The sequence below is a fragment of the Miscanthus floridulus genome, chromosome 6, assembly GCF_019320115.1.
Source record: "Miscanthus floridulus cultivar M001 chromosome 6, ASM1932011v1, whole genome shotgun sequence".
Classification (NCBI taxonomy): Eukaryota; Viridiplantae; Streptophyta; class Magnoliopsida; order Poales; family Poaceae; genus Miscanthus; species Miscanthus floridulus.
This window is the reverse complement of record NC_089585.1, coordinates 17,253,633-17,265,147: the sequence shown is the minus strand read 5'-3', so window position 1 is coordinate 17,265,147 and position 11,515 is coordinate 17,253,633. Positions and strand designations below refer to the sequence as shown.

At 47.3% G+C, this 11,515-nt stretch overlaps 2 protein-coding genes across 2 annotated transcripts; both read left to right on the top strand.

Annotated features, from left to right (window-relative positions):
• The first annotated feature begins 755 nt into the window (after positions 1-755).
• Positions 756-4,299, top strand: LOC136461753 (probable LRR receptor-like serine/threonine-protein kinase At3g47570). The gene is made up of 2 exons (XM_066461058.1): positions 756-3,545; positions 3,672-4,299. Exons 1-2 carry the CDS (start codon positions 794-796, stop codon positions 4,034-4,036), a joined length of 3,117 nt encoding a protein of 1,038 aa, XP_066317155.1. The 5' UTR covers positions 756-793; the 3' UTR covers positions 4,037-4,299.
• A 2,731-nt stretch (positions 4,300-7,030) lies between these two features.
• LOC136461749 (probable LRR receptor-like serine/threonine-protein kinase At3g47570) lies at positions 7,031-10,835 on the top strand. Its single transcript, XM_066461055.1, has 2 exons — positions 7,031-9,851; positions 9,990-10,835. The coding sequence occupies exons 1-2, from the start codon at positions 7,097-7,099 to the stop codon at positions 10,367-10,369; spliced, it is 3,135 nt and encodes a 1,044-aa protein (XP_066317152.1). The 5' UTR covers positions 7,031-7,096; the 3' UTR covers positions 10,370-10,835.
• The last annotated feature ends 680 nt before the right edge of the window (positions 10,836-11,515 follow it).

Below are 11,515 nucleotides of genomic sequence, written 5' to 3'. Positions count from 1 at the left end.
CCGACTACCGGCTACTTCTCTTTGCTTTTTGTTGACAGTATTTTCTTTTCATTGTTGAGTTTTAGATATCCTTATGTTAGAAATTACTTCATCCGTTTGCAGATTTTTTAACACAAGGAATAATTGCTAGAGCAGAATTGGGTAATTCTGTGAATATAACTGAATCAAAGGTTTGTCTCAGATTAGGAACAGAACATGTTTGCTAATTGCTAATTGCTAATTGCTAATGCTCCACAGGTTGGAACATGTTTCTAATCTAGTTGAAAATATCCCCAGAAACTGACAAAGCCCAAAACAAACTTGGAATTGACATGTGAAAGTCAAACATTGAAGGAAGCAGCGTGCACCGACGTCTCACCAGACAACGAATCAGATGCGATGCATTTGCATACTGCATGCATTAGCACGTGTCCATCAGGATTAAATACAGCAAGTTGCTCCCCTGCTCTGAAACTCCTACAAAGAAAGGCTAGGCCTTTTTTTTTTGATAAAGTATAACTGGCTAATAATACAGCCGGCTTGCTGGCTGTAAGGTTTTTTTTTTAGTCTTCTCTTAGCCCACTCATATAGTAGTTAGCTCTTTACAGTTAATACATGGCCCACTTGTCTCTCTCACAGACTTTCTTGGTTCTTGTGCTTAAGCCGACTGTAAGCTTACAGCCCGCTTCTCCTCTCTCTCCTCCACCTCAGCATTTAGTCAGCTTACAGTCTGCTATTATACTTGCTCTAAGGCAAGGCCTTTGTGTGAAGTCTGAACAACCAGCTCCTGGCTACGCTCCAGTCCAGCAACACCATGGCAATGCGTGTCATGAGCTTGCTGCATGCCGCCACCTTCGTCATGATTGCAGTAGCCTCCTGGGGAGCGCACGGCACTGCCAGCGACGAGGCCAATTCTCTGCTCGCTTTCAAGGAGCTCGTTGGCAGCAGCAGCTCCGGTGTGCTGGCCTCCTGGAATGGCACCACCGGCGTCTGCAGATGGGAAGGCCTGGCATGCAGCGGCGGCGGCCAGGTGGTGTCGCTGAGCCTGCCCTCCTATGGGCTCGCTGGCGCGCTCTCCCCGGCCATCGGGAATCTCACGTTCCTGCGGACGCTGAACCTGAGCTCCAACTGGTTCCAGGGGGAGATCCCGGCGAGCATTGGGCGGCTAGCGCGTCTGCAGGCGCTGGACCTGAGCTACAATACGTTCTCCGGCACGCTGCCCGCCAACCTCAGCTCCTGCGTCAGCTTACTGCTGTTGAGACTCAGCAGCAACCAAATCCATGGGCGCATCCCTGTCGAGCTCGGCAACAAGCTCACGCATCTTCGGAGGCTCTTATTGGCCAACAACAGCCTGACGGGCGCCATCCCTGGATCACTAGGTAACCTTTCATCCCTGGACTACCTTGATCTGACAGACAACCAACTCGAGGGTCCGGTACCACATGAGCTTGGCAGCATTGGAGGCCTCCAGGCCGTTTTCCTCTTTGGGAACAACCTATCGGGTGTGCTTCCACAGTCCCTGTACAATCTGTCATCGCTGAAGAACTTCGGGGTAGATTTCAACATGCTGTCTGGAACTATCCCTGCTGATATTGGCGACAGGTTCACTGGCATAGAAACCCTTAGCTTCTCTTACAACCGGTTCAGTGGAGCTATCCCACCTTCGGTCTCCAACCTCTCTGCTCTCATAAAACTTGGCCTCGCAGGAAATGGATTTATTGGACATGTGCCTCCTGCTCTGGGGAAGTTGCAAGGTCTCACTTACCTGGACTTGGGTGACAACAGGCTACAAGCCAACGACAGTCAAGGGTGGGAGTTCATCACTTCCCTGACGAACTGCAGCCAGCTTCAGAATCTGATTCTTGGCAACAACTCTTTCAGTGGTAAAGTGCCCGGTTCAATCGCAAACCTATCGACGACTCTTGAATCTCTTTATCTTGGAGACAATAGGATTTCTGGTACCATTCCATCGGACATCGGCAATTTGGTTGGTCTGAAATTACTTGAGATGGCTAATAGCTCCATATCTGGAGCAATTCCAGAGAGCATTGGGAGACTAGAAAACTTGGTTGAGTTGGGGCTTTACAACACTAGCTTGTCAGGCCTCATACCTCCGTCCCTAGGAAATCTTACACAGCTGAATAACCTTTATGCATACTATGGCAATCTAGAGGGGCCCATTCCAAGGAGCCTGGGAAACTTAAAAAATCTATTTGTCTTTGATCTGTCAACAAATCGACTCAATGGTTCAATTCCCAAAGAGGTGCTAAAACTTCCTCAACTTTCTTTCTACTTAGACTTATCATACAATGCATTGTCTGGGCCACTCCCAGTTGAAGTTGGTAGCTTGGCAAACCTTAACCAACTGATTCTATCAGGAAACCAGTTGTCAAGCAGCATACCTGATAGTATTGGAAATTGCATTTCACTGGAACGGCTGCTGCTGGATCAGAACTCATTTGAGGGAATCATACCTCAATCTCTGAAGAACTTAAAAGGTCTCGCCTTACTGAACCTGACCATGAATAAGCTGTCTGGTAGTATTCCTGATGCCCTTGCTAGTATTGGCAACCTGCAACAGTTGTATTTAGCACACAACAACTTTTCAGGTTTGATTCCAGCAGTTCTACAGAACCTGACACTATTGTCGAAATTGGATTTGTCCTTCAATGATCTCCAAGGTGAAGTGCCAAAAGGGGGTGTTTTTGCAAATGCAACGTCCTTGTCGATTCACGGAAATGATGAGCTTTGTGGCGGAGCGCCTCAACTGCATTTAGCTCCATGCTCCATGGCTGCTGTGGATAACAAGAGACAAGTGTCAAGATCCCTTATGGCCACCCTAATATCAATTGGCGCACTTGTATTCTTAGGTATACTAGTTGCTCTTATTCATTTGATCCACAAGAGGTTCAGACAAAGAAAGGCAAGCCAACTCGTTTCCACACTAATTGATGAACAGTATGAAAGGGTTTCTTATCAAGCATTGCCAAATGGAACTGGTGGTTTCTCAGAGGCTAATTTGCTCGGACAAGGAAGCTACGGTGCTGTTTATAAATGCACTTTACATGATCAGGGTATTACCACAGCTGTAAAGGTGTTTAACATACGACAGTCTGGGTCCACTAGAAGTTTCGTGGCTGAGTGCGAGGCACTGCGAAGGGTACGTCACCGTTGTCTCATAAAGATCATCACCTGTTGTTCAAGCATCAATCATCAAGGTGAAGAATTCAAGGTGCTGGTTTTTGAGTTCATGCCGAACGGTAGTCTGAATGATTGGCTGCATCCAGCATCTAAAGTACACACTGTGAGTAATACGCTCAGCCTAGCTCAGAGACTAGACATTGCTGTAGACATCATGGATGCTCTGGAATATCTTCACAATCAGTGTCAGCCGCCAATAATCCATTGCGATCTCAAGCCAAGTAACATCCTCCTTGAAGAGGATATGAGTGCCCGTGTTGGAGATTTCGGCATATCGAAAATCCTTTCTGATGACACTAGTAAAACTCTGCTAAATTCAGTCAGCTTCACTGGACTGAGGGGCTCCATTGGTTATCTCGCTCCAGGTAACGAGCTCGTACTCATGTTGTTACCTTCGGTCTCTAACTTCCATTCTGCCACGTATACCATTCTCTGCATGTGTACTGAATCCACTGACGAGATAAAATGATGTCTGAAATCTGAATCTGCAGAGTATGGCGAGGGTCGATCTGTCTCGACTCTTGGGGATGTCTACAGCCTTGGGATACTGTTGCTTGAGATGTTCACCGGGAGGAGCCCTACTGACGAAATATTCAATGACTCATTGGACCTTCATAGGTTCGCCGAAGCTGCTCTCCCCAACGGAGCCTCGGAGATCGCCGACCCAGCAATCTGGCTGCATGATGAAGCGGCTGTTGGTGCCACAGTAAGAAGCCGGAGCAAGGAGTGCTTGGTTTCAGTGATCCGGCTCGGCGTCTCCTGCTCAAAGCAGCAGCCAAGAGAGCGAATGGCGATACGAGATGCTGCTGTGGAGACGCGTACGATCAGAGACGCGTACCTCATGGTTGCCAGCTAGCTGGACGGAGATCTGGAAGAGAAGCAAGCAAGCCGCCGAACCCTCTTATTCTGATTAATTTCTGATGTTCAAGATCATAGAAGCAGCAAAGCAGGAGGCGGCCCAGTTATGAACTAAAAATCATTGTACGGTTTAGAACCTTCATTCATAGCTATGACAAAGATGAAATCAACACAATTGTTATTTGTTATACTAGCTTCTTGTACCATTGTGGAAACACGTGCTAAGCGCATTCTCGAAAAAAAAAAAAACTTCTTGTACCATTGTACGCTGGTGAGGTTGGGCATTAACAGGTTTTCTTATTTGGATTTGGCAAACTAATTGCTTGATTGGCTGCTATAGTTCTTTTAAGCTGAAGGTGGAGAGCTGAAGGTGTATCTGCTGACCGTACACAGTTCGTCATTGGATTAGGAAGAACAAAGAGATAAGGAAGCCCAACAGGAATAAGCAAAGGCTGATGATTGACTCTGGCCAAGAAACAGAACACGTCAATTTAGGCCAAGGAAATGGCCTGTGTTTTTTTTTCCAGAGGACAAGGAAATTGCATGCTTATTGGGTTTCATCAAGATAAACAACAAATCTGAAACAGTTGGATGTACACTTCACGTCGCCGAAAACAGTATGCTCTGATGTTGATTGGACATTGACACTTCACCCACTGCCCAATAATGCGGTAGCCACTCAATCAGGGTGTGTTTGGGAGGGTGACTGAGTCCGGCTTGGCCCGCCCGCCTGGCCCAGGCCAGTCCAGGCCTACTCCAAATGGTGCAAAAGCTCTTGTTGTGAAACGGGTCAGACCCACTTGAGATTATGTTTGTTTGCACACATGCAGCCGGGCTGAGGAGCCAACTAACTCCAACTACCAAACCGAGATTGTGTTTGGCTGTTGGTTGCCTCGGCCAGGCCCATAGACAGGATGCAGAAATGCAGTTATAGCAATAGAATGAGCAACAGTTTAGAACAAGTAAACCATACAATTAGTGTTGTTAAAAGCACTAGGCCTCGGACAAATTAACAGTTGATCAATCCATAACAGAGCTGGCTACACGGTACAATTAAAGAAGTAAGCAAGGAAGAACAGGTCCATTTGCAGCAGGGAGTCGCATGCTAAACAGCTTTGCATAGGTGGTGAGTTTACAACTCTCATATGGCTTATGACAGAGAACTGTCATCAAGCTGGTTAGAGACCAACCTCTTACTAGGGATGGCAATGGCCCTGTCCACTGTTTCATGGCAGTTGTTATTAATCCCCATACTTGGGATGTGGTTAAATATGACATTGGATCTGTGCGTATCTTATATCGTATAAAAAAACATTATATGAAATGTTGAGCCACCTTTGATTCTATTTAATATGTCATGGTCAATTGATGTCCATCTTTAGTATCTTGAAGTCTTATTGTGTTGATATAAATCATGATGTTGCTATTGCCATTTTGATGCTTGTAAAGGGGGATGGAGAACCCAGTGGGTATCCATTCAATTCGTATGGGTGGGGGTGGGGAAAAATGAGCTTCAAGGACAAGGTATTTTCTTCCCAGTAAGTATGAAATGGGGAGGAGTGCTTCAGGTCCAGATCAACGACCATTTGCTATTACAGTTCATGAACTTGACTCCCAAGGAAAGCTCAATGAGTCCGCTATATTAGACACTGGTGATGTCGTGCAGGATGATTTCAGAACGAAGAACCAAGATACTGGTGAAAGCTATATGTATGAAGAAATATGGGGCTGTCGCAGATGACAAGTCTCTAAGTAAGTAAGTATTATAATTGATAAGGAATAATCTAAAACTGGTTCCACGGTCAGTACTATCCCATGTTCATAAATAGTTCACTCTTCATTGGCATCTTGCTTCTATGCTATGAACAGAGGATGCTGGGAATTCATTTTTAATGGGCACATGACACACATCACAATGTCCTGTATCTTGTATGTCAGTGTCAGTGTCCATACCAAAATTCACAAGGGTCACATCTTGGGCTAAAGGAGATCATCACTCATCAGCAAATAATCATTGACATTATTAAAAGGTTTTCTGTCAGACTTGCAATATCAGAGTATGCTTGTCTGATTATTAGTACAATTTCAAGTACTGTTTTACATGCTTGTACTCTGAGGGGCATGTGAAATTATTTGCTTGTTCATCTGTTATGTGTGCTGTCTAGTTGTTGCCAACATATGGACAAGTAAACTATGGATAAAATTATGTTTTATATCTTCCATAGAATTTGGAAAACGCTGAATTAGTGCTGCTGGTTTCAAACGGCTGGCAAACAGTTACAAACTGAACTGATGGTACAATCACTTCATTTTTGGCATACCTCTGCTTAACTTGTACCTCCGTTTTCTTCTGTTAAATTTATAGATCATACGTTGCCTGGCTACTCAGGAACTCATCTAGTACTGTCACAGTTGTGTTTGGTCACTTCCACGCTGCCAATCCTAATCTATTCTCAGGTAAATCTATTATTGTCTTTTGCTAATTTGCTGCCTCTGGACTACCGACTACCGGCTACTTCTCTTTGCTTTTTGTTGACTGTATTTTCTTTTCATTGTTGAGTTTTAGATATCCTTATGTTAGAAATTACTTCATCTGTTTGCAGATTTTTGAACAGAAGGAATAATTGCTAGAGCAGAATTGGGTAATTCTGTGAATATAACTGAATCAAAGGTTTGTCTCAGATTAGGAACAGAACATGTTTGCTAATTGCTAATGCTCCACAGGTTGGAACATGTTTCTAATCTAGTTGAAAAAATCGCCAGAAACTGGCAGAGCCCAAAACAAACTTGGAATGGACATGTGAAAGTCAAAGATTGAAGGAAGCAGCGTGCAGCGACGTCTCACCAGACAACGATCAGATGCGATGCATTTGCATACTGCATGCATTAGCACGTGTCCATCAGGATTAAATACAGCAAGTTGCTCCCCTGCTCTGACTCGGTCTCCGACAAAGAAAAGCTAGGCCTTTTTTTTGGATAAAGTATGACTGGATAAGGCAAGGCGTTTGTGTGAAGTCTGAACAGCCAGCTCCTGGCTGCGCTCCAGCCCAGCAACACCATGGCAATGCGTGTCATGAGCTTGCTGCATGCCGCCACCTTCGTCATGATTGCAGTAGCCTCCTGGGGAGCGCACGGCACTGCCAGCGACGAGGCCAATTCTCTGCTCGCTTTCAAGGCTGAGCTCGTTCGCAGCAGCAGCTCCGGTGTGCTGGCCTCCTGGAATGGCAGCACCGGCGTCTGCAGATGGGAAGGCCTGGCATGCAGCGGCGGCGGCCAGGTGGTGTCGCTGAGCCTGCCCTCCTATGGGCTCGCTGGCGCGCTCTCCCCGGCCATCGGGAACCTCACGTTCCTGCGGACGCTGAACCTGAGCTCCAACTGGTTCCACGGGGAGATCCCGGCGAGCATTGGGCGGCTAGCGCGTCTGCAGGCGCTGGACCTGAGCTACAATGCGTTCTCCGGCACGCTGCCCGCCAACCTCAGCTCCTGCGTCAGCTTACTGCTGTTGAGACTCAGCAGAAACCAAATCCATGGGCCCATCCCTGTCGAGCTCGGCAACAAGCTCACGCATCTTCGGGGGCTCTTATTGGCCAAAAACAACCTGACGGGCGGCATCCCAGGATCACTAGGTAACCTTTCATCCCTGGACCACCTTGATCTTACAGACAACCAACTCGGGAGTCCGGTACCACATGAGCTTGGCAGCATTGGAGGCCTCCAGATCCTTGTCCTCTTTTTGAACAGCCTATCGGGTGTGCTTCCACAGTCCCTGTACAATCTGTCATCGCTGAAGAACTTCGGGGTAGGATTCAACATGCTGTCTGGAACTATCCCTGCTGATATTGGCGACAGGTTCACTGGCATAGAAAACCTTAGCTTCTCTTACAACCGGTTCAGTGGAGCTATCCAACCTTCGGTCTCCAACCTCTCTGCTCTCATAACACTTGACCTCGCAGGAAATGGATTTATTGGACATGTGCCTCCTGCTCTGGGGAATTTGCAAGGTCTCACTTACCTGAACTTGGGTGACAACAGGCTACAAGCCAACGACAGTCAAGGGTGGGAGTTCATCACTTCCCTGACGAACTGCAGCCAGCTTCAGAAGCTGATTCTTGGCAACAACTCTTTCAGTGGTAAAGTGCCCGGTTCAATCGCAAACCTATCGACGACCCTTGAATTTCTTTATCTTGGAGACAATAGGATTTCTGGTACCATTCCATCGGACATCGGCAATTTGGTTGGTCTGAAATTACTTGAGATGGCTAATAGCTCCATATCTGGAGCAATTCCAGAGAGCATTGGGAGACTAGAAAACTTGGTTGTGTTGGGGCTTTACAACACTAGCTTGTCAGGCCTCATACCTCCGTCCCTAGGAAATCTTACACAGCTGAATAACCTTTATGCATACTATGGCAATCTAGAGGGGCCCATTCCAAGGAGCCTGGGAAACTTAAAAAATCTATTTGTCTTTGATCTGTCAACAAATCGACTCAATGGTTCAATTCCCAAAGAGGTGCTAAAACTTCCTCAGCTTTCTTGGTACTTAGACTTATCATACAATGCATTGTCTGGGCCACTCCCAGTTGAAGTTGGTAGCTTGGCAAACCTTAACCAACTGATTCTATCAGGAAACCAGTTGTCAAGCAGCATACCTGATAGTATTGGAAATTGCATTTCACTGGATTGGCTGCTGCTGGATCAGAACTCATTTGAGGGAATCATACCTCAATCTCTGAAGAACTTAAAAGGTTTCGCCTTACTGAACCTGACCATGAATAAGCTGTCTGGTAGTATTCCTGATGCCCTTGCTAGTATTGGCAACCTGCAACAGTTGTATTTAGCACACAACAACTTTTCAGGTTTGATTCCAGCAGTTCTACAGAACCTGACACTATTGTCGAAATTGGATTTGTCCTTCAATGATCTCCAAGGTGAAGTGCCAAAAGGGGGTGTTTTTGCAAATGCAACGTCCTTGTTGATTCACGGAAATGATGAGCTTTGTGGCGGAGCGCCTCAACTGCATTTAGCTCCATGCTCCATGGCTGCTGTGGATAACAAAAGACAAGTGTCAAGATCCCTTATGGCCACCCTAATATCAATTGGCGCACTTGTATTCTTAGGTATACTAGTTGCTCTTATTCATTTGATCCACAAGAGGTTCAGACAAAGAAAGGCAAGCCAACTCGTTTCCACACTAATGGATGAACAGTACGAAAGGGTTTCTTATCAAGCATTGTCAAATGGAACTGGTGGTTTCTCAGAGGCTAATTTGCTCGGACAAGGAAGCTACGGTGCTGTTTATAAATGCACTTTACATGATCAGGGTATTACCACAGCTGTAAAGGTGTTTAACATACGACAGTCTGGGTCCACTAGAAGTTTCATGGCTGAGTGCGAGGCACTGCGAAGGGTACGTCACCGTTGTCTCATAAAGATCATCACCTGTTGTTCAAGCATCAATCATCAAGGTGAAGAATTCAAGGCACTGGTTTTTGAGTTCATGCCGAACGGTAGTCTGAATTATTGGCTGCATCCAGTATCTAAAGTACACACTCTGAGTAATACGCTCAGCCTAGCTCAGAGACTAGACATTGCTGTAGACATCATGGATGCCCTGGAATATCTTCACAACCAGTGTCAGCCACCAATAATCCATTGCGATCTCAAGCCAAGTAACATCCTCCTTACAGAGGATATGAGTGCCCGGGTTGGAGATTTCGGCATATCGAAAATCCTTTCAGATGACACTTGCAAAACTCTGCTAAATTCAATCAGCTTCACTGGACTGAGGGGCTCCATTGGTTATGTCGCTCCAGGTAACAGAAGCTCCTACTCACAATGTTACCTTCGGTCTTTATTAACTTCCATTCTGCCATGTCTAGCTGTCTCTGCATGTGTGCTTCTGAATCCACTCACCATACAATATAACGTCTGAAATCTGAATGACACTGCAGAGTATGGCGAGGGTCGATCTGTCTCAACTCTTGGGGATATCTACAGCCTAGGCATACTGTTGCTTGAGATGTTCACCGGGAGGAGCCCTACTGACGACATGTTCAAAGACTCGTTGGACCTTCATAGGTTCGCCGAAGCCGCTCGTCCCAAAGGAGCCTCGGAGATAGCCGATCCAGTAATCTGGCTGCATGAAGAAGCTAAGGCAAAAGATACTGCTGATGCTGCCAAAATTAGAAGCCGGAGCGAGGAGTGCTTGGTTTCAGTGATCCGGCTCGGCGTCTCCTGCTCAAAGCAGCAGCCAAGAGAGCGAATGGCGATGCGCGATGCTGCTGTGGAGATGCGTGCGATCAGAGACGCGTACCTCATGGTTGCCAGCTAGCTGGACGGAGATCTGGAAGAGAAGCAAGCAAGCCGCCGAATCCTCTTATTCTGATTAAGTTTCTGATGTTCAAAATCATAGAAGCAGCAAAGCAGGAGGCCCAGTTCTGAACTAATCTTTGTACGTTTAGAAACTTCGTTCATACCTATGACTAAGATGAAATCAAAACAATCGTTATTTGTTAGCTTCGTGTACCCTCGTACGCTGGTCAAGTTGCGCATTAGCAGGTTTTCTTATTTGGATGTAGCGAACTAATTGCTTGATTCAGTGTGCTAAACGCCCCGTAGGTGAAGATGCTAGATATTTATGTAATTTTAGACATAATTTAATCGAGAAAAATAGCTACATGACTGTGACAACATATACGCGCACTCGCAAAAATATGACTGAATATCACAAAAGCAACAAGATCAGAAGTATACCAAGGCGGGACCGGTACCGATGGCACCAGCGGGACCCACACTGATGGCACTAGTGGGACCCTTCCCACTAGCCACTAGTTGACACGGTGGGCTGCTCGATGTCATGGATCTTAGATCCTGTTTATTTTCCCTCTTTTGTCAAAACTTTTGCTATTTTAGTCTATCTTTTAGCAAAATAGATCTAAACAGCTTGGACAAAAAAGAGCGAAACCTGAGTTACTAAACTTTTGGCATTTGGGACCAAGAGGACCAAAACTGGGCAAAAACGCGTTGGGGCGGGAGCCGGACGCCCACTACCCCGCGCGCGTGGTCTCCGTCTCGCGCTGGAGCGGCTGACCTGCAGGGGCGCGGCGTCGGAGCAGGGTGGGGCGCGGCCGTCGGATCTGGGCGGGGCGCGCCGCCGGAGCTGGGCAGGGCGCTAGCCGCCACGGCGAGCTCGACCTCAGGTTTCCCATGGCGGCGCAAGACGCGGTGGCCGGCCACGCGCGAGGCAAAGTGGCAGGGCGGCGGGGCGTGGCCGCCGAATCTTGGCGGGGCGCGGCGCCGGAGCTGGGCGGGGCGCTGACCGCCACGGCGAGTTTGAGCTAGGGCTTCCCAGGGCGGTACAGGACGCGGTGGCCGGCCGCGCGAGAGGCAGCGGGGCGGGCTGCCAGGGCAGGGAAGCCGCTGGCTGCTGGGGAGGGGCAGGGCACGTCGGTGAGGCCGCTGCTTGCCCCTCACGCGC